Consider the following 23,572-nt stretch of genomic DNA (forward strand, 5'->3'; position numbering starts at 1 on the left):
ACAAAAATGCTTCTTCTCCTTCATTTCTCGATCGATTTCGATTTGGTTTGCTTTATCTGGTAGAGCTAACTTTGGTACACTAAACTTCTACACCGAATTTTGAAAGTGTTCTCCATTAATTAATTATGGTAATTTATGCAAATTTATTCCAAAAATCACAAAAAATGCTTCTTTTCCTTCATATTTCGACCAATTTTTATTTGGTTTGCTTTATATCGTAGAGCTAACTTTGGTACACTAAACTTCTACACAGAATTTTGAAATTGTTCTCCATTAATTAATTATGGTAATCTATGCAAATTTATTCCAAAAATAACAAAAATTGCTTCTTCTCCCTCATTTCTTGACCGATTTTGATTTGATTTGCCTTATCTGGTAGAGCTAAATTTGGAACACTAAACTTCTACACAGAATTTTGAGATTTTGCTCCATTGATTATTTATGGTACTTTATGCAAATGAAATGAAACTATGTCCCTTCCAGGGCATCAAATTTTTATTTTTTGACCAGTTCAAAAGTGTACCACATAAAATTTACGATATTTGTTGTTGCGAGATGCGGATGAGCGCTACGTCATTTGACGTTCTGGTTTATCATATTGAATTGCGTTATGCAGGCGAGACTACCGAGAGCATTTCCCTTGTATTCTATGTACATGTGTATATTGGACAAGAGCCAGGGTGAACACATAAACAAAACTAACGCAACAAGGTTCTATTGCTATATTAATGTTTAAAAAAAGTAAGGGCTAATAAATAATATTGTTCCTTTAACAGGCATTATGTAACGCCATCATAATAGTAATTATTACTGGTATGACACATCGAGTTTCAAGATGGTAGACTAATACGAAATGCACTACATGCAGACTGCATTACATCCAAGAGAAATATGACATCAATAAGTTGTCTTGGCTGCCTTTTGTACAGTACCGGTACATGAACATATGTAAGTACATGCACTACATCGTACTATTCCTTGTTATGTAAAGGAATGAGATAATAATAATTTACAAGTTGTCAAGCCATCAGAGCCTGCTTGTTACTACAGAATTGTTTTCTAAAGTTCATCAAGCAGCTCTTGTAATCATCAAGTGAATTTGGGACCTTGGTATTTAGCTCAAAAACAAATAGGTATCTTCATCAGAACTCATCATATATGAGATTTTCCTGCATCTTCATCCTACATGACAGCATGTTCATATTTCAGCATGACAGAGAGGGCATGTAGACATGGTTCGGATGTCATTCTCATACGCTCTGTGTTTACATGTACTACACATCCAGAACTGATAGTCCAATAGAGGGCGCCCTGTAACGATGCAGGTTGGGAACTTGGTGTCGCAGTTCACACACACTCCCAATCTGGTATAGAAAAAAAGGGTGAGAGATTCATGTACTTACATATGATATCCACATGCTTCGAGCAATACACCATTAAGTATCCATTTCCCCTACAATTAATAAAAAATATCCCCCCCCCCCCCCCAGCAAAAAAAATGATAATAATAATAATAATAATAATAATAATAATACAAAATTGTAACTAGAGAGAGCTGAAAGACCATAGTAAATTAGGAGAATCCATAATAACCTTTAAGTGGCACTACGCATCCTTATAGTTAAACCAGGTTTGTTATAATGTTCTTCAAATGAGAATGTTCTAAACACAATAGAAGTTTTAGCAATGTGAGTTGCCATGGTGAAAGTGCAGTAAAGATATATGTGAGAATGCAGTTCTCTAAAATAAAAAGGAGTAAATTGGGAAATAATTAATAATACTTACGAGTCCGGAATGACAGTATCACAGTTGGGACACTCCACCTTGTTACTACGAGCATCTTTGGGAGAATGCCTGATAAAACAAATAGAAGAATACAAGAAGCCTTGAATATATAAGAATCAAAATCATCTTTATCATTACCAGTATTATCATCACATATTATCACAAATAATATAATCATTAAAATGAACATCATCATCACCACCACCATTACCACCATCTCCATTTTCATCATCATCATCAACATCTACCGGTAAGAAGCGGCATGAAACCTAAATAATACAAAAATTCTGAAGTTGAATGCCAATTAGGAATTGTTCATAAATTAGTTGCACAAAAAAGGTATAATTATTGTTTATTGGTCATTGGTACACTATCTGCCTTAGCAACAATTTTCTTATGATGAGTCAATCTCTGGTTGGTCATTCACACCCAGCCAGCCCACAGGTACATAGTAACAATGACCCCATTGGATAAGACTTCCAAGTATACTAATTCTGAGAAGTGTAATGATATGCCAAGCACCAATCCTGCTTGCATCAGGAAGGAAGAAGAAAGTTTCACTTTCAAGAAGTTGTTCATACCGTTTGGATCGAAAAGCTACTGAAAGTTGTGGAAACCAGGAGGTCAAACAATTGATGTGTTAAAATATTGTTTAATACATATATTATCAGTCTTCACACTTTAAAGTTTGTAATATATTCACGTTTACTCAATGCTCGTTTCACTCATTCACTACATAATATTCGTTGTTCTACGTTATACTCTACGTTATTGCTCTTTAATCTTCCTATTCATTTATACAACATGTTTTACAAACAGTTGATTTTCATCCTTGTGAATGCTTACTTTGTAAAGATGAGTAAGGACAGGTCCTCATACTGCTGTCTCTGGTCCACACTCAGTCCTTCTAATGTCTCTAGTTTGGAGAGAGCCTTAGAGCATGTTCCAAATGCTTTGTTAGCACAGGAAGCTAGAGCCAAGATGGAGAAGATGTCTACAGGATCCAAGATATCATCATACTCACGCAGGTGCAATGCTGTCTTCATACTAGCATCCACGTAGCCTACAAGACAAGAGAGATAAATGTCACACATTTAATATCCACAGGTCTGAAGAGAGGGAATGACACAATGTATATTAATCTACGGTATATTATCCAGCACAAGAGTACCAACAATGGTAATAAATATTTGCATACATACTGTTCACCTACAACTTACTTTCCTCTTCCTAACACCCCATAGAATGCTGCAATGCCATAGTTCATTCATGTCAGGTCCCACTCTACAATTTCCATGTTACCTTAATTGCAAACTGGTATATTTTACTCTCATCATGATGAATTTCAAGTTACTTAACAAAACACTTGGTCATGACCACATATCTTCCATCCAATTTTCAACACATTTATGGCAATCATGAACATTCAAGCAATATTCTTGTACAGATAACCTTGTACAGAAATACTGATTTGGAAAACTGATCTGGGGGCTCTTGCGTAAAACTTACCATCAATATAAACTACCATGGCAACATCACTCAACAGCCAATATAATCAAGGTTTCCAAGGAACTTACCATTGACGGTAACGTTTATGAAACAGGGACCCGGAGGTACATGTATAGGTGAATATAGGCAAGTAACTATTAAAAATGATATGGCGGTCACGACGTGGATTGTGAAATACCACACAAGGTTTCACATCTTAATAGCAGAAAGCATTGATTGAAATCAGTCAAATCTGAGAAACCAATTAGTGATTATTTTGAGAAAAGTCAAGCAAATACTGTGAAAGTGAGATTGAATGTACCTTGGTAGAGTTGTCTCTGAGCAAGTAGCATGAAATGATATGCCTCAGCTCCTCTCCATGCATTATCAATCAGTTTGGTGTCTGATGTAGCTAAGGCTTCCTCTTCTAACAGACCAGCTAGAGCAGAACTTGCCTGATGATGCAAAACAAAATCAAGTACTGACAAATCGTTTCAAGCTATGTATGGATTGCATATAAGTATAATTATAATCATTTATTATCCATATCAGGAAATTTGGTTACCACTGGTTACAAAGTAATACAATACAAATATATAAATGAAATATTACAGGACAGTGATACACATGCAAATATGATAAACATACATAATGAATGAGGTAATAAATGAGTAAGCCACGGTATATAGAGTGGTTATAGAGGTAATATCAGATTCCATTTTACAAAATATGAATATCTTGTCTTGTATCAGTAGTATTCAGTACACCAATTATCTATACAAAAACAGACTTTACATTGTCTTCAAATTTTATCACAGATATTTCATATTTTCCATCTTTCCATATACGGTACCTTTAATACCCCAATTGAAAATTCGTTACTTTGTACAATATGGACTAGGCTTTATATAGAGCTGAGAGAATACATACCTCTGTCCTCTTGCTTTTAGTCTTGAGTTTAGACTGGACCTTCATCTGCTCATGATAGTTCTCAATCTAGACATTTTTTTAAAAAGTGTATAAAAATATATATACAAAATACAAGGTAGAGATGTCGTCTAAAATATCAATGATATAATAGCAGGGGTAAAGAGCGAGGATTATTCAAGGTATAGTGATTATTTCAGGATTATCTGTGATTTCAGCATTGTTCATCTTGAATTCACCTAGAGTAGAGACACTTGGGAACAAAGAATAAATCACAAAGAAGCAAGTAATGGATAATCCTTCCCTCAAAGGGGATTTCCCCTACAAAGGAAAGTCACACAAATTATATAATAATCCTGCTAACCTTTTTATCCATGCTTAGAGAATAGACCAGTTCATGGTTAGCACATGTCCCAAATGACGCCGAATATCCACAGATTTTCAAAACCTGAAGAGGTCCCACTTTGTACATTTTGAAATAATAACTCCTACAGCGATGGAGGTGCATAAAAAGCCTTTCAGTTTCCCCTTTTCAAAGAATACTTCCACCTGTGTACAATGGAGTGCACTGCTTGTGCATAAATGAATATTATTATTATTAATGTGGTGTCACCTGTGCTTGGGAGGTAAAAAGCGAACTGAATCACTGTAACCCTCGGGTCTTACATAACTATCATGAGCACGTAGCCAGTATTTTGTCTCTGTGTTTTTCATAATTTGGTCTGCAATGACCTTTATCTGCTCATGCTCAGACTGCAACTATGAACTGGCTTAAATGCTTCAATTCCTGCAGGCTGGCATGTTATTCACATATTTAGGCTGAGAAGGGGGGGGGGTGGTGAACTCAAAATCTATGACTAATCAATAAATGGACTGATAGATGGAAACAAATCTAGTCTTATACATTCAATCTCTAACTATTGTTGTATTTTACACAATACCGTGGTACCACAGCATGAAATACACATCCCACTTATTGAGAAGGTTTAGAATGGTCTTACCAGCAATGCTCCTAGAACATAGATCTTCTTGGTCCTCAGAGGCTTCACTTTCTTCTTGCCTTCAGTTTCAGCAGTCTGTGCAGTCAACGATACAACACATGAAGCGTTATAATCACCATAATAATAATAATAATAATTATAGGCATTTCTATAGTGCTGTCTATCTAGAAATTCTATTCAGAGGCGCATTAATTATTACCCCGGCTTTAGCCTAGCTGCCATTACAGCACTCCAGCATTTCAAAGAATAAATTCCTGCCAGGTACCCATTTACCTCACCTGGGTTGAGTGTGGCAAATGAAGATTAATGCCTTGCCAAAGGACATCATCACAATATCATTAAACATCAACACCATCATCACTACACAGCTGCCAAATTTGCTTAGCATTTTAAGCTTCTACAACCTTAAATACTGCTCTGAAGAAGAAAAAATGTAACAAATTGCTGGCATTCCCAACAGAAAATATCAAGATTTATTAGTCAGAGCTGAATGACACACCATTCAAAACTCATCATACTTAACTGCAAAGAATATCATAGATTTGTTAAGAAATGAAAAGCCTAATGATGCTACTTTTGTACCTCTTGTGATAAATGAATATATCAAACTTAACATAATCCTAATTTACTTTGAATTTTAAGAATGAATAATGAGGTATGAATTCAATCCTTAATGAGATATCCATTAGTTTATAAAGCCTTATAAACCTTCATTAAAACTGTCTCCTTTTCTTTAGAGAGAGAGAGAGAGTACCAAGAGAATTTTCGTAATTCTTACCTGGAACATAAGCTTAGCGGCATCCAGGTAATGATTTGCCTTGCGATACAGCTCAATAGCTTGAAGGGTTTTATCCTTATCCAGGAGATGAGCAGCATACTTAGCTAGGAGACTATCAATCTCTCTGATATGATGTTTCTTGGCTAACTCAACAGCCTGGTCCCATTGGTTGAGATGTACGCAGCAATCTACAGCCTTCTTGACTTCATTACACTTGAGATATGCAGACACAGCCTCAGCACACATACCCACTGTCATGAACATAGATGCTATGTCCTGAAAAAAAGACATATATGAGACGAAAAACATACAAATATTGGTAAGGCTTTTTCTTGCATCTTTACACATGTCTAGCAAGCAACAGCAATGACACACTCCTTGTCATCAATACCGTGCCAGACTTGCTTATAAATGTATACATTGAGACAGATATTGGTTTACATTTTTTATTACAGAGAAGCTTTTTGTTCTCCTTGAAATTCATAACAGGATCACAAGAACTTTTTGAAGCTTAAGTTATGGACCAGTACTCTTTATCAAGATTAACTATGTAAAATTGAACCATGATTACAAATTTGTTGCATAAAATATTACTTGTGATATAAGCATGATGGCATGGTATTAAGAGTTCAGATTATTTTAAGCAGATAGTACTTAAGAGATGATTGGTTCTTAAAGAATAGTATTGAATAGAGACAATCTTGTGGGTTACTCAACGTGTGGAAGATAAAAGCTCTCTTCAATGCCATTCTTTAAGATTTCACTTATATGGTTTGACAATGAATGAAAGATGAATGAACTTACTGGTAAGAGTAAGTGGTTCTCAGGTAATGCATCACTAAGCTTGTTAAGTCCAGCAAAGTCCTCCAGCATGTAGTAACATTCTGCTAATCTCTCCTGATTGTTACCCTGTAAAATCAAACATCGATCATTAAAAAGTTTGAATTATATATCATTTGCTCAGTGTAAAAAGGGGATGGGGGTCTGTATGGTGCAAAAACAGGATCTTTATAAAATGTGTAATAATCATATATATGCTCCAAAAATCATTTTTTATATTCCAATTAGTGATATTATATTTAAAATAATAATATACAACTGTAGTTTTAAATAATAAGCATAAGCATTCATAAATAAAATTCCCTTTTATAATTACTTTCTAAATAAAACCTCTAAATTTGTATCAACTCCCCACATTTGTGGAAATGTCATGCAGACACAAGACTCTGGTTTTAAAGTAGACTGACAAGTGCCCAACATTAATGTATGTACTGACTGATATGATATACTGTTGTCATTTGACGAGACTTACCTGTAGGTAATACGTGACAGCATTGGCCCACTTCTGTCTATCAGCATAGTAATCACCTATAGCATTCCAAGCTTGTTGCATCTGAACATCATCACCACCTCCGCCTGATTTAAGAAGCTGTACTACTCTAAACCAATCACCAAGCTTCATACGTAGGTTCACTGCTAGATCCCTACAACAAAACAAAAAAGTACTCTCACATTAGCAAAAATGTTAAATCATTTGTCAGTCAAAAATGGTTAAAAGAATCTACCAACCCCCCCCCCCCCCCTCTTTCTTTCTTTCTTTCTTTCTTTCTTTCTTTCTCTCTCTCTCTCTCTGACACTAAGTCTGTCTGTCTCTCTCTCTCTCTCTCTCTCTTTCTTTTATTTTGCCTTTCCCCTTTCCATTTTCATGTCTCTTCATTAATTTATAAAATGAGGGACATATCTCTTGAGGTGAAATGTCTGCATGTTCAAGGAATTTCTCATTTGAAAATAGTGATTCATGCACAATCCATTAACTTAGAATATTTGATTTCAATGATCTTACCTCCTATCCATGTCTCTGTACATCCTTTCTGCTTCCTCAAATCTCTTGAAGTATGCAGCTACTTCTGCGCTTCTCATCGTCTCACTTTGCAGGTTTCCAAGACGCTTCACAAACTCAATACCCTGGAAGTCACGGCAACGAACAAACGCTTGCTCTGCTACCTTCAGATCTAGAGTCTCCATCGCTTTCTCTGCCAACAGTCGCCTAACAAAGTAAATTAAGAGAGAGAGTATAGCATTCTTTGCCAATAGACACTGAACAAAATAATATCTAGATACAGAGTATTGCATTCACTGCCAACAGACGCTTAACAAAAATAACATCAAGATCTTTCTCTAATTCTTATACAAGAACAAGGTATATTATTTCTACAGGAGACATTAAGGGATAGCATATTCTATTGCAGATGAATTTCAGTATTTCTTGTTTTACAACAACAACAGCAACAACTTCAATAAATTGTATACTTTTGATTAAAAACTAAGAGATGTAGCAGTGAATCCTAAACAAATACATACCAGAGTCTTGGATGAGGGTTGTCTTCAATGAATTGAGCTGCATCTTCAATCCCAACCTTCTCCAATAGATCACATGTGTCTCGCAGACTCTGATAAATACATAATAATACAATGTTAGCTTTGTAAGTCTTCCGACGATGCAATGGTCTATGATCATTATTTAACCAATATGCAATGATAGAATCAATAAAAGACCTGTATAATAACAAGATTTGATTAACATGCATACACGAGTAATGTAGGATAATCTTGATCCTCTCTTCACTACTTGTATAGTTAGGTCTGATTGGTTGGTTCACTCATTCATTCGTTATCACACTATGTATGATTTCATACTTAATTATTACTGCTTGGAGAGTTTTGAGATGTAAAACCAATAAAATAGTAGAGTACTGTCACACTAGATAATTTTTCAACTTGAAACTTTCCAACGGCTGTTTTCATGGCAAGAAATTTTTGCGCAACTAGACCACTCCCTAACTTAGTGAAAGTCTCTGTTTCTTGAGTGTAGGAGACTTGGGAGTTGTTTCTTGTTGAGTTGACCTACCTTGATATCCAGTTCCACCATACATTCCTTGCCAGGATGTTCACGGTCCTGCATCACTTCATCCAATAGTACACTCGTAATCTGAAGATCCTCAAACTTACAGATGTAACCTGAACTCACTATAGGCTCCTAAAAAACAAAGAACAAACATTCAGTGAAATGTGCTTCCTATTTATATCTTGTGACATCTTTTAAGTTAAGAGGCACTGAATACACAATTGTTGACAAAGTGCTGCAAGCCAAGCACCAGCGAGAATTGATCTTTTGTTTCACAGGTATATTTTTAGAATCCCTAATGCACATAATAGTGAGATTTTCCTCGTAGTAATTTGTATATACCTCATTGTGCTATGATGTTGTGATTGTCATTTTTCATTGTCACCAGTTTGAAGCCCCACTGCACTACTTGTAGCTAATTGCTCCCTCTATATAGCAGACAATGCCTGAGCGTTGCTCGTTGGTCCCCCATGATCCTCTTTTTCTCATATTAATTGAGAGCGGAGTTGATGAGATAGCCACCTGTCAGTGCCTATGCTGGGAGGTCTAATCCCTCCTGGCCAAACTAGTACAGACTGGCTTTAACATAACATTGTGATTATGATTCTTACCTCTGGGTCCAGGTTTCTAAAGATGTACATCCTTGTCTTCTCCATCATCGCAATGAGTTCAGCATTATCCTCAGCCCACTTCATATCCCATACATCCTTCCTCTCAAACTGTAATGGTTGACCTATGATCTCTTGACCTTCAGGATTCACCCACTTGGTGTCAAGGTCAAAGAACGTCAAGATCCCAGCGATGTCAATGATTGCAAGACGACTGCAACAAAGGAATCACATTCAGATTATGTCAGTTATCACAAGTACTATACAATACATGTAGCACAGCTGTTATCATCTTCCACTATATTTTCTATGATTATAGATTGTGGAACTTATGAAACAATTCACCAGTCTTTGCTATGATAAGGTGGCAATGCACTTCAAGAAATGAAAGCTATAAGGTACAACTGAACCACTTACTTACACATGAGAAAGACAACATGCCTTGTCTTTGCAAGAAATTGCAATTTTAAATTTTAAATTAAAATTCAAGTTAATAAATTCACCATACAATACCGAGGTCCACACAGTTTGAAACTAAAAACGTAAATACCATAAAACTTACACTTTATTCATCTTATATCTCCTCAACATTGAAATGAAGCGTGAGAGTTATTATTTTTGAAGGACATGAATGAAAAACAAACAAAGAGAGAAGGTTCTCTATCTCTACCTTGAAGTACAGTTAAGGGAGAGGGCATGTGGTCTGCAGTTCACCACATGTTTGTTGACCAGTGCTACATGGGGCAGTGAGTAGCGATGAAGTGTACCAGACTCACGTCCTACAATCAACACCTTGTCAGAGGCTGTTACACAGCAGATTGGATCTCTGGTAGGCTGTCAGAGAAAGAGAACAAGATACATACACTCATATCATTAATCATTTAATGGCACAGTCACACGGCCACTTACGGTAGCTGCGGATGCTTACGGATAAAAGTCCGTAAGCATCCGCAAGGATCCGTATCATCCGTAAGCATCCGTATCCATCCGTAATTCAATCCGCAGGATCCGCAGACATACCCAGATCCGCAGCGGAATTTTGAAAATCTCAAAATTTTGCTGCGGATGAAATATACGTAAGCATCCGCAGGTCCGTAACATGGCCGTGTGACTGTAGCATTAGTTATTACTTTTCTAATGAAATCCATTTTCAATCTGTTTCTCTCTATTTTCTAAACTTCCTGAAACTTCTTACTTTGGTGCCAGATTGCCATCTAGGCTCAAAAACAATATTATATATGAAATATTAACCCTTTGGCAAATCAGCTATACTTAGTTACAGGATTCCAATACACAATCGACTTTAAACATGTAAAGATGTCATTTCTCTAAATGATCCCACCAAAGCAAACTTTGGTGAAGTTGTTTTCTACCTACAACAAAGATTAATCAAAAATACATGAAATCACAATTCATATTTGAAGTTAAAAGAGTCACAAACTATGCCAATGTGTAGGTTCTACTTACAGCGAATGCCTTGCTGAAGTCCAGTACACCATCACCAGCACCTGAAGGAGTATCATCTACATGATAAACCTTCTCTCTTGAATCCTTCTTACGTCCCATAGCAGTATTCACCTCCATGGCTGTGATCTTCTTAGCAGCTTTAAACTGCCAGATATAGATGGCTTCCTTGGAGGCTGCTATCACATGGGTCTTGGTCACAGCAACAAAGGATGGCTCTGCATGGTAGAAAGAAACCCAAAGAAACATGATACCAAAACAAATCCTTTGTTCTGTCATAGGCTTGCTCCATTTGATGAATACATCAAATCATTCACAGTTTTGAATGAAATTTAAGTTAATTCATATTTACCAAATCTTCTTTTCCATATTGTATTGTAAATGAAGTATAACACTGAAGGTAAACCACAATCCACAAAGGGTGTACATTATCTTCTCTCATAGCATATTCTTGTACGAACCCTAACAAATACATGTATCCAGGACTATGAAAAATCTAAAATGCAATAATAATGTATGTCTTGTTGATTATGGTTATACCAAACCTCAGCATTATTTCATAAAACATGGTTACGAGTTGAACAGACCGACAGCTACTGAATTTGTTACGTTTAATTGGCTGTGAGCAATCGCTACACACTCACCTATATCAATGTACTTAGATTCCAGAGGAGTACCAATGCAGTTGCACAATACCAGTACATACTGTAAACAAAACATACAAACACTATATCAACTCAAGCCATTCCTATATATATCACAATGGGTACCTCAGTGTTGAAGGTATATATAAATCACTTTATAATAATTGATGTTTTTCCCGTCACTACAATGTATATAAAAGAAAATTGAGTAGAATGAAAGACAGAACAATGTTTCTAAGAATTTGTAAATTCGGCATGTACGTAGATTCACTCTGTTATAACATAGGATTAAGATTTCAAACAACTTGCATGTATATATTGCTTTATACTTTTTAATTATATAAAGAGTAGAAGCATATTTAGTTGCACTTTATAACCAGTTGAGGCTGAGGCCGCTGAGCAAGTCAACACATTCATTCAACATACATCTTCCCATTCCTACTTTTTACCAACTACCAACTCATCTTCATAGTACATTGAGTAACATATCACTCTTGGCATACCGTACATGTAGCAGTCACACTTAACTGGATTGATTTATTTTTAAAGACAGAAGTTGAGAAATTTAGAATAGCTTAACTGCAAGCTTAACTGCCATTTTCTTAAATTTCATTTCATGGTTTGCCATTAGACAGCACCATGTATGAATAGAGGTTATAGAACCACTTGAATTTATGAGTCATCATGGTTTGCCATTAGACAGCACCATGTATGAATAGAACCACTTGAATTTACGAGTCATGTCAATCACTTCAGATCAGTGTTTAAAATTTACAGTGAAAAGGCAAAATGAACTTATTTGTAAATTTGATGTGTTTCAGAAATACTTGATCACTTTACCCTCTGTTCACTTTATATGTAAGGAGCAAAACAATGAATAGGGAGGATTGTAATCACTGCAAATTGTGATGATAGTAAAAGCAATCATACTCAAATTGATCCCCCCCCCCCCTACAAACCAATACATCAATGAAAGACTTTGTGAACATGGATATATATATACATGGGTTAGTATAGAGAAAATGGGTAAACTAGTGATGGGAGCAAGATGTGTTTCTTCAGGTCTCACGCATGTGTCTTGTGATGATTCTACTGCTTCACAAACAATACACAATATAAACATGATACCGATAGATGAAAAGGGGAAAAATGGATGGATTAGTTGAAAGAATGATTAGAACAGGGCTTTCAAATGTGAAATACTGTGACAGAAGGCCTGAGTTTTCAAAAAAAAGGTATGATGACTTCGGCCTCCACTGTCCACCGAACAGGTTTAACCCTTACTGTACTGGGCTATTTTGAGCACCTCCTGACTGGGGGGGGGGGGGGGGCCTGGGAGGCCCCCCCCCCCTATGATCTCGGCCGTCGGATGTCCGATGAACACGAAAATTTGCATGTTTGTAGATATTTACGTAACGAACAAGATGGTGTAATTAGTTTTTTGCGAATATGCAAATTTTTGTCGTTATAGCCTAATTAATTATGCAAAATGCTAATTTTATGCATTTTACAGAAAATGTGTCAAACTCCACTTTTTGAATGTTGAAACTCATTATTCACATGAAACTTCTTTTCTAACGCAAAATATTTATTTTGATGTAATTAATAATGATAATTTATGCAAATTTGATGCGATTTTCAAATATTTATTTTCTTATGTATTTTATTGTTTTTTTTATTTCTTATTATATCTATTGTTTTTATTTCTTATGTATTCTTTTGTTCTGGAATACATAAAGTTACTTTGAGAAACATATAAAAGCAATTCGATATCAATTCATATCACCCACTTAGGAAGGAATACGTCTAAACCTGTATTTACATTTCTGCTTGTACATGAATATATGCAATTACAGCATATTTTTGATGACATGCGCATACTAATTGTTATGTAACACCTCACAGGTATATCCGATTGCGACGAAAATGGTATCAAAACGTGCGTAAGACTTGAGGGGAAAAAGTCATGAAACGACAATTCAAAATTTCAAGCGGTTGCGGCGCAATCTTCGAAAATGTCGAGGGGGGGGGCCTCCCAGGCCCCCCCCCCCCCAGTACAGTAAGGGTTAAAAGGGAACAAAGGAAAGCTCAAGTACAAACCATGACTAACAGAAATTCACATAAGATGTTAATGAAATGCTTACTGGGAAAAGAGCGTAACAAATCAATGGACAACAGTGTATTGAGAAATTCTGAACACAAATAATATTTCACTTCATTCTATTTCAATTTTTCTTTTTTTAATTCCCAAAAAAATTCACTGCAAGCTGACAAAAACAAATTGAAGTTATTGAACACTACACAAGTTACCTGTACTGGGTCTGAGGGATCCTGTTGCCATGGAAATGAGTGGTTCATGAAATGACATTTGATGATTTTAAGCAATATGCTTTTACTTATACAAAATTCTATCTCAACTATACAATCATTGACATCTGTATATTATCATGTAATATCCTCCTCCCCCCCCCCTTAAAAAAAAGAAAAAAAATATCAATACATGTAGATGCACACCCATAGATCTTCATACTTGCATAAACGCCTTGGTTATATTTGCACTTGTCTCATGTATCTAAATTCAGTGTCAATGCAGACAGATACTACAATATATATGTAACTTTACTCTTAACAGGATTTATATTGGGGTTTCACTTTTTGTAATACATGATATGCAAAAAGTGATATGGAGTATGTTTCAACACAAACAGTAAATCAAATTTAAGATGGTTAATGTAACTCTTGATATGAAATTGTAATAGTAACTTATTACATCAAATTTGACAAGAAGTACGAGTTTCTCAAATCACCCAATAGAGGTGAATACTGGAGCTATACAAGAAGCCATCATCCTCATCATCATGACATAGATTTGTGAAATTTCTTGAGACTGGTGATGGCAGGAACATGACTAAAATGGTCATTACCAAATAAAATTACCAAAAAACAAAAATACTGAGTAGGTATATGAGTATAGCTCACCACTTGGCCCATAGTTTCATCAGCTCTTGTAGCTAACACACAGTGATCTCCATACGCTGTCACAGATAATAGGTTCTTCACATACTTCACATATCTCTGAAAGATCCAAAGAAACAATGATAATGATTGGATAAACAAACTTGACTGGTATTTGCATCATAATCATACACTTGCATCAATAAGCCTTCTTGGTAATAATTACCCTTGTCAATGCACTGAGATGAACAAACAGAATGAGTCAGTAGGCTTAAGCATTGATTAATGCCCATCATGACTGTTAAACTGTACTCATAAACGCTTATGATATTGAAAGAAACCAAATACATTTACATGGTGTTTATGCATTAGGCGTGCGCCTGTAATCCAGCTAACAGTGGAAGTTACAAACTGATTCAGGCGAGGACGCAGGTTCAAAACCGAGTCAAGTCTTTCAGATGGTGACGTTTAAAGGTCAGTCCCCAGACGTAAATAATCATATCTGATTGATACACGTCTGTAAAAAAACCAATACACACAGACGCATTGTAACACGTTCCCATTCTCATGGAGTAAATATTGAGACGTTTGAATGGAGCAACTCTTCTTGTCCCTTTCATACTTACTTCAGAGTTGAGGGTATCCCAGAAGACGACACAGTTCTCCACTCGTTCTGGCTTGGTGAAGGAGTAAACCACAGTACTAGCGCAATAACCCCACTTATAGTCAGGCCGAATATTAGCAAAGTAGATATAGCTGTCCACAGCCAGAGCAATCCGTAGTCCACCTCCTTCCCATGATATAGCAGATAGACCACTACCTGGAACTTTCAGGGTTCGCATATGCTGAAATACAAGATCACAGTTAACAGTTACTTTCAGTTTATAGAACGTGAATTGAACTTTACCTGTACAAGTAGCTTTATGACTGATCTAGACTGAAATACAGAATTCCATGTTGATTTCACTGCAAGGTTTCCCTAGGAAAATATGAAATTAGAAAAGGAATTCATATTTTAATTAAACTGTTGTCACTCAATTTTTCATTCACATAGTATCATATACCTCTCCAAACGGATTGTAGAACTGGACGACATTGACATCCTTGTCAGTTTGTGCAGACTTCTGTGAGCCAGCTACAGCCAGGGCTGATCCATTGTAGTTCCACATCACTTTGACGACTGTCATGCCGGTATCAATCAGCACCGGGTCTAGAACAAGATGATATTGTACAAATGAAAATGGTTCGACAGCTACAATAGGAACAAGCCTGAACATCATCACTACATTACCATAGTATATCTTGACAATGTTTTCAAATCCACATGTCTTTATTACTATTTTGGAAATTTACAATTTAATTACAATATTTCTCAGTCTTTCTTTTAAAGCTTATCAACACTAGTGTGGCTAGGAGGGATTAGACCACACAGCGAGGTCACCGACAGGTGGCTATCTCATCAACTCAGCTCTCAAATAACAGAAGAAATAGAGGATCATGGGGGCCCAACAGGCACCGATTAGGGAAGTTTTCTATATAGAGGGAGCAAGTAGCTACAAGTAGGACAGTCAGGCTTTAAAAGAGTTGTTTTACTTTTAGTGAGATGGATAAACAAAGGACCAAAGGAAACTTCAAAATCAACGAGACTAGTCTTCACATTCTCTGGAGTTAAGCAAAGGTCTGAAGTGGCACACAGAGAAAAATTATGGAAAAAATAAAAAATAAAAAAATTCACACAACTCATTATCTTTTAAAGATAAATGTTTAACTTACTATCATCAGTCTCATCTCTCATGATCTGTGCTCTACCATTATCATAGCAGATAGCTAGGGTAGGACAGCCAGGCTCCACTAAACCATGCTTCCTATCATACCAATCTACACCAGCAAGGTGTACAGCTCCAGTCGCATTCGTCAGACAGAAGGCAGTCAATTTAGACTAAAATAAGAACATTGACAGTTATCATTCAAAGTAATACATGTTACATATCGGTAATCAAATCTTATAATTAGGGGTTAAATCAAGACAAGTAGGTTTCCCTAAATAAATTGTAGCCATGGCCTTATCAGGGAAGTGCTACAGCAAGAATGTAACATCTTGCTTGGGTTTATACTTAATAATAATAATAATGATATTGGATTCTTATATAGCGCACGTATCGACCTTGCAAGGTCCTCAAGGCGCTCCAACATTACCCAGCTAAGAACTTAATATGGGATCACTCTAAAGAGATGGATACTATGGTACATATAATGAGAAAACACAGTCAAATCTTTCTATGTGGCTACTTGTCGAAACAAGCAATCTGTCTATAGTAGCCATCTTTAATGCTTTTTTCTAAAATGAATCATGTTCTTCTTCTCGAAATATGTGGTCTACAATAGCCACATTTTCTGTTTCCCTGTGTGGTCTCAGTAAACAGGTTTTGACTGATCTGTTTCTATAAGTTGTACAATACCATGCTTTAAGAGACAAACAAACTTTGTACTCAAATAGTGTTTGAAGACTTACACAGAAGTTTCCTTGGTTGTCATAGATATGTAGCTCTCCATTAGTCATCCCAAAGAGAATGGTTTTAGAGTCAGGTGACCATTCCACCTGACATAACTGCATTCCTTTCAGTTCTTTACCCCAGATACGGTTACCATCAACAGACCCCACAATCACAGCACCTATAAGAGAGGTAATAGGGAGATGTTATTTTAAAGCTTCACTTGCATCAACTTCCCCCCCCCCCCCCATTTATCATTTTCTGCAACCTACAGAAAATTCCACTCTTCTTTCATTACCATTTTCATAATTTTAAATTAAACCACAATGTTTTACAACATGATCTCTACAATGTACATCTTTATATTGTATATCCTTCAAATTTATGAGACTATTGATGCCCCTAACTTGTATAATTGGTCATCACTCGCAACCTATCCAGGTCTAAAATGGGGTTTTGTGAATAACTAATTACTGTAAAACACTCAAAGAGATTAGTGCAGCAATCCCAAATAACATCCTGGAATCCTAGGAAATTAATTTGCTGGTAAAAACTGTTTAAATCAGATCTAAAAACCAACATAAATCAAAGAAGAGAGACTGGCGTAATTTATGAGACTTTTCTGTGTAACAAGATATTACTGACTGAAGTGTTATATAAATCTTGATTCATGATAATAACATACCATCTTCATAGACAATACAGATTCTCTGCCCATCTGATGTCCATGCCATACTCCTCACAACAGACTTGTTTCGATTGTTGATCATCTCCTCAAACCAGCAGCCTAAAATCAAACCAAACATAATCAAAGTCTCAAATCACACACAGTTTAACATTCCTGGGTATCTCACATTAAGCTTCTTTCCCACAAAAGAATAATGACAACTTAAAAAGCATAAACTTGATATAAACAAAAATGACAAGGTATTTAAATATGAATTACATATTAAATAAAGACTGACTCAATCTTTGATATTGAACACTTTCTTCTTAAATACACAAAAGTTGTCTAATGCTTTAAGACATTGTTCTAATGCAACCCAGATGCACCAACATTTTCCAGCAAGGATTCATTTCTAACAAACAATCATGAGACATAAATGTTAAGGCTCAAGTCACTGGAAAAACCTGCCCTTTAACAATGTTCACAGTACTCTTCCTAGTCAGTTTTGATCGACTACTGAGTACTCTATTAATGGTACTAGTATGGATGGGCAGAATTACCTTTGTAGAACATCCATACGATGATGAGGCCATACTCGTCACTTGATGTCAGCTTTTGATACTGAGAATTCCAAGTGACTACTTGTACAGCACCTACAACATAGAAACAAATCAAGATCACATGAAGACCCTGTGTCTATGTCAATAAACAATATGCTTCATCCTTTTTCCAAAAACAATTGGGAGAAGCAAATATAAATATTGACAAATAAATGCATGCATTACATATGAAATAACTTTGAGATAAAGGTATTCACATTGGTGACTGGAGTAAAAGAATGGGACAAGATCATTAAATAGTCTTAATAGAGTATAAAATTGTATCCTCATAATTCCGAATTTGGCACTGCATTTGACTTCAAGAAAGTATAACTGCATTTTAAACCTTGATCAATGTTCTACAATATTAAACTTCAGGACATGCATTATTTATTGCATAACTACATGATAATGAAGTTCCTCTTGGTGGTACGTTTGTATGGGTAACTTACTAATAAAGACCCTATATTCTCTGTTTAGAGCCTGAAGGGTATCATCTCACACACATGATTATCATTATTTGGGGGGGGGGGGGGGTTAAAGATGAATAAAGCTTACCAGCATGTCCTTCCAGTGTCTGATTCATAGAGAGGTTGCTCGGTGCAGCCAGACCTCTCTGCTTTGCATCTTTCCCTATAAGTGCAAAAACATAACATAATGGATTAGATTTACATCTGCACACGTTTCAGCTGTAAGTGAAGGAAAGATGAAGAATTCCAACACACACACAATACATTGAGACTGTTTTTTGTATTTTGAGTCAGATATTAGCATCACAATCCAATACAGTGGAACTATATATTGGTGGCTATTGATGAACACCACATTAAAGATATTGCATATAATCATATTCAATAACATGTGGACTGCACAGGCGAAATTTATGATGTTGTTAGATTTGTTCAATACTTATATGTAAGAAGGCTTTTTATCCTAATACTTTATACAAGTGTTAACTTTTTAAAGTTGAAGAAGTTTCTTGAAATTTAATTTAGCTTAATGATGCCCTTCAAATGCCTGAAACAACCTTTAATAGACTAACTGAACAATATATTCCTTATAAATATAAATGGGTTTCAACAAAATTTTATTTTACTCATGAGCAATTTTCAAGCATTATTTTGAGGACACATTCAACAGCCACAGACAGCTGAGAACCAAGTTATCTAGCTACTACCCTACATGTAGGTTAAGATATCCAATCAACATACCAGCTCCTGAATCCAGTTTGAGAACCTTGAGTAAGCCATTCTCACCACCGCATGCTATGTAACCATGCTCCTGGTTCCAAGATACACATCGCAGTTTGATGTTATTAGGAATCGCAATCTGCAACAAACAATCAACAGGATTACTGGTGTGGGTCATAGTAAGGTATCTTAACTTTAAAGTTACGGAAAATTATGTTAATTATCATAACAAACTGAAATTGCACAGATAAAAACACTTCTTATTGGAGCTTGCATAACTTTTTAGTAGATATATACATGCATGCAGCCAACTCTGAACAAACATTAACTGATGACTTGTCCTATCTTTTATGTAAATTAACAGCATTAACTAAAAAGGCGCATGTGCAGGGAAATCCCTAAATTCAGTAAACTCTGTGCATGCAAGTTAGCACGCACTAAACTAATCACTATTATTGTAAAGTTAGCATCACATTGGCAACGCGAAAACTGCTATTTTGCATACACACTACACAGCGAAACGACCTTTAATCCGGCAGAACCACATCGCAAACTCGATCTCGTTATATTAGTTCGATATCATCGGGAACACATGGAAGGTAAACAAATCTCCATTGAACTTATGTAGAGTAGAGTCTCCGGTTTGCGGCATCGCCCGGTTTGCGGCCAGGGGTATTTGTTTTAAAAATAAAATGAATATGACTCGATAATAATCATTGAAACCTACCGTGGATTCCACGGTAAGTTCTGCTTTGCCGAAAACGTCCGTAGCAGGTGCTCCTGTCGGTACGGAGTATCCGTCAGCGATGTCGGAAATCTACGGCACCAGTCGCCGATGAAAATTCCAGCAGGTGCTAACTTTTAAGTTAAGAGATCGAGGCATGACTAGATCAGTATTGTAGCTCTATTTGTCCGATATTTGTCCGATTGGAGGTGAAATTTGATGTTTTTGTGGAAGTATGATGGCTGTGGTCCGTCTCCTATCGCAGATATTTTGATTGTGCCACCGCATGGCTAGTTGCATGGGGTGACCGCAAACCGGCACTGAATTACGTGTTTTTTCTGGTTTGCGGCGGGGGGTGTTAATACACACATAACATGCGGGATCGTGTATGATGGTATGTGTGCTGATGTGTGTACCCGCTATGACCCGATAGTTTCTAGTAGTACTTACCCCCGGATGGGATGATCCATTCGAGGAAAAGGTGAAATTGTTTAAAACTTGACAAATTTACCGTAGCAACAGATAAACATGAGAATTTGGGTTACCCGTAGTAATTTGGTACATGCTTTCATCGTGACGTAGCGCATAAAGCTTTGTGACGTACGCGTGCCGCAAACCGGTAATGCGTGCCCGCAAACCGGGGAACTCGAAGCATTTCGAAACGTGGTCAATGCTGACCACGCTGTGGGTCAGTTAGGTTATTTGTGACTTCTATTTAATAAGTAAGTATATGGACTCTTTATTGAGGGTATTGAAGTATTCTGTGAGTATTCCAATAAAAATAGAATCGGCAGTTCCCGCCGATCGGCCGCAGACCAGAGCCACTACTCTAGGCCCTCTCTCACTTAAATTCGAAGCCACTCGAGTGGTTCAGCCAATGGGAGCATGTGTGACGTAGTGACTCACTGTAGTACTCTGGTCTGGACTGTAGTGTAGACTACAAATATAGACCTAGTCTATGCAAAGTTCTTCGTGCTGAAGACAGCTGACAGTGCACGCTATGGCTAGGTGATATCAATGTTGTAGGCCTAGAGTAGAGTCTCCGGTTTGCGGCATCGCCCGGTTTGCGGCCAGGGGTATTTGTTTTAAAAATAAAATGAATATGACTCGATAATAATCATTGAAACCTACCGTGGATTCCACGGTAAGTTCTGCTTTGCCGAAAACGTCCGTAGCAGGTGCTCCTGTCGGTACGGAGTATCCGTCAGCGATGTCGGAAATCTACGGCACCAGTCGCCGATGAAAATTCCAGCAGGTGCTAACTTTTAAGTTAAGAGATCGAGGCATGACTAGATCAATATTGTAGCTCTATTTGTCCGATATTTGTCCGATTGGAGGTGAAATTTGATGTTTTTGTGGAAGTATGATGGCTGTGGTCTGTCTCCTATCGCAGATATTTTGATTGTGCCACCGCATGGCCAGTTGCATGGGGTGGCCGCAAACCGGCACGTAATTACGTGTTTTTTCTGGTTTGCGGCGGGGGGTGTTAATACACACATAACATGCGGGATCGTGTATGATGGTATGTGTGCTGATGTGTGTACCCGCTATGACCCGATAATTTCTAGTAGTACTTACCCCCGGATGGGATGATCCATTCGAGGAAAAGGTGAAATTGTTTAAAACTTGACAAATTTACCGTAGCAACAGATAAACATGAGAATTTGGGTTACCCGTAGTAATTTGGTACATGCTTTCATCGTGACGTAGCGCATAAAGCTTTGTGACGTACGCGTGCCGCAAACCGGTAATGCGTGCCCGCAAACCGGGGAACTCGAAGCATTTCGAAACGTGGTCAATGCTGACCACGCTGTGGGTCAGTTAGGTTATTTGTGACTTCTATTTAATAAGTAAGTATATGGACTCTTTATTGAGGGTATTGAAGTATTCTGTGAGTATTCCAATAAAAATAGAATCGGCAGTTCCCGCCGCGCCGGTCGGCCGCAGACCGGAGCCACTACTCTAGGCCTACATGTATTTCAATAACTAAACCCGTAAGTAAGGCAACTTAGCCCTGTTGTAAATTATACTAAACTAAGTTAGATCTAGCTCACTAACTAGCTAGCCATGGCAAACTCTGAGCTCTACCTGGTCTGGCCTGGCCAGGCGCTGGCTCTGTCGTGGGAGCCTGAGTAGACCGAAAGCTTCAGTCTCTATAATCGTCGGTTGTTCCACTGAGACTACGTCTGGCTCCACTAGACCTCCGGTTATAGAGACAGAACGACTGCCTATGCCAGCCTGTGTTGAACTTATTCCGCTAGATTTTAGCCGCTAGGCCCCTCCCACAAACTTGCCACGGCCGTATTGTTATGCCCCCAAAATCCCCCAAAATGTCATTTTACCTCGTCCATATCCAATTTTAAATTAGGCCTAGGCTATAATACATCGGTTCCACTTACTAATTTGATGTAAATAATCCGTTTAATGGTCCCTTTTAAGGAAATTATGGGTCAAAATCGACATCCATGTTGAAAATCTTGCAAGCCGTGTTAAACTCTCGTTGCCGTCAATCTCATCCCTTTTAGTCTACGCCGAAGGCAAAATGATTATGAAGGAAAAAACTGTGATAACGCCATTACGAACGTGTAGATGGCGCACAGTTTTTCCTTCATTATCATTTTGCCTTCGGCGTAGACTAGAAGGGATGAGATTGACGGCAGCGAGAGTTTAACGGACGGCTTGCAAGATTTTCAACATGGATGTCGATTTTGACCCATAATTTCCTTAAAAGGGACCATTAAACGGATTATTTACATCAAATTAGTAAGTGGAACCGATGTATTATAGCCTAGGCCTAATTTAAAATTGGATATGGACGAGGTAAAATGACATTTTGGGGGATTTTGGGGGCATAACAATACGGCCGTGGCAAGTTTGGGGGAGGGGCCTAGCGGCTAAAATCTAGCGGAATAAGTTCAACACAGGCTGGCATAGGCAGTCGTTCAGTCTCTATAACCGGAGGTCTAGTGGAGCCAGACGTAGTCTCAGTGGAACAACCGACGGTATAGAGACTGAAGCTTTCGGTCTAGAGCCTGAGCTGACCGAGGCCCGAAGCGTTGAGGAGTCATGACGACAACTCCCGCTCGCTGCCGCAGTGCCAGTGCCATGCAGTGCCAGTGCCCACGATTTTGGCGTAGAGTCTAGATCTAGTCAGATATATTACGAAAGATTCTTGTTAATACTCTTGAGAAAGAAAACACAATCAATCTTGCTCTCACCTTTTTACTAAGATAAACAAACATATTGACTCCAGTTTGCTACAATCATTGAGGATCCATCAATTCTGATTGATCGCTTCGCGATGGCAAAGTCTTCGCTCCGAGAACTTCAAAATATGTGTGTTCG

General features: G+C 37.3%; 1 protein-coding gene across 2 annotated transcripts; it reads right to left on the reverse strand.

The window, feature by feature from the left end:
• Positions 1-521: 521 nt before the first annotated feature.
• LOC577925 (WD repeat-containing protein 35) lies at positions 522-23,572 on the reverse strand. 2 transcript variants are annotated; one of them, XM_011668986.2, is made up of 27 exons: positions 23,446-23,572; positions 19,525-19,642; positions 18,872-18,946; positions 18,275-18,367; positions 17,733-17,834; positions 17,068-17,228; positions 16,329-16,494; positions 15,620-15,765; positions 15,182-15,400; positions 14,580-14,675; positions 13,911-13,931; positions 11,601-11,661; positions 10,960-11,174; positions 10,163-10,326; positions 9,496-9,706; positions 8,888-9,016; positions 8,341-8,429; positions 7,823-8,026; positions 7,292-7,463; positions 6,784-6,888; positions 5,980-6,255; positions 5,202-5,276; positions 4,204-4,269; positions 3,596-3,728; positions 2,632-2,848; positions 1,786-1,854; positions 522-1,364 (listed from the first exon to the last, which is right to left on the reverse strand). In XM_011668986.2, the coding sequence occupies exons 1-27, from the start codon at positions 23,467-23,469 to the stop codon at positions 1,199-1,201; spliced, it is 3,573 nt and encodes a 1,190-aa protein (XP_011667288.2). In that variant the 5' UTR covers positions 23,470-23,572; the 3' UTR covers positions 522-1,198. The 2 variants fall into 2 exon arrangements, with proteins under 2 accessions (XP_011667288.2, XP_030829737.1); XM_030973877.1 differs by lacking the exon at positions 13,911-13,931.

The sequence above is a fragment of the Strongylocentrotus purpuratus genome, unplaced genomic scaffold, assembly GCF_000002235.5.
Source record: "Strongylocentrotus purpuratus isolate Spur 01 unplaced genomic scaffold, Spur_5.0 spur5_scaffold_7, whole genome shotgun sequence".
NCBI lineage: Eukaryota > Metazoa > Echinodermata > Echinoidea > Camarodonta > Strongylocentrotidae > Strongylocentrotus > Strongylocentrotus purpuratus.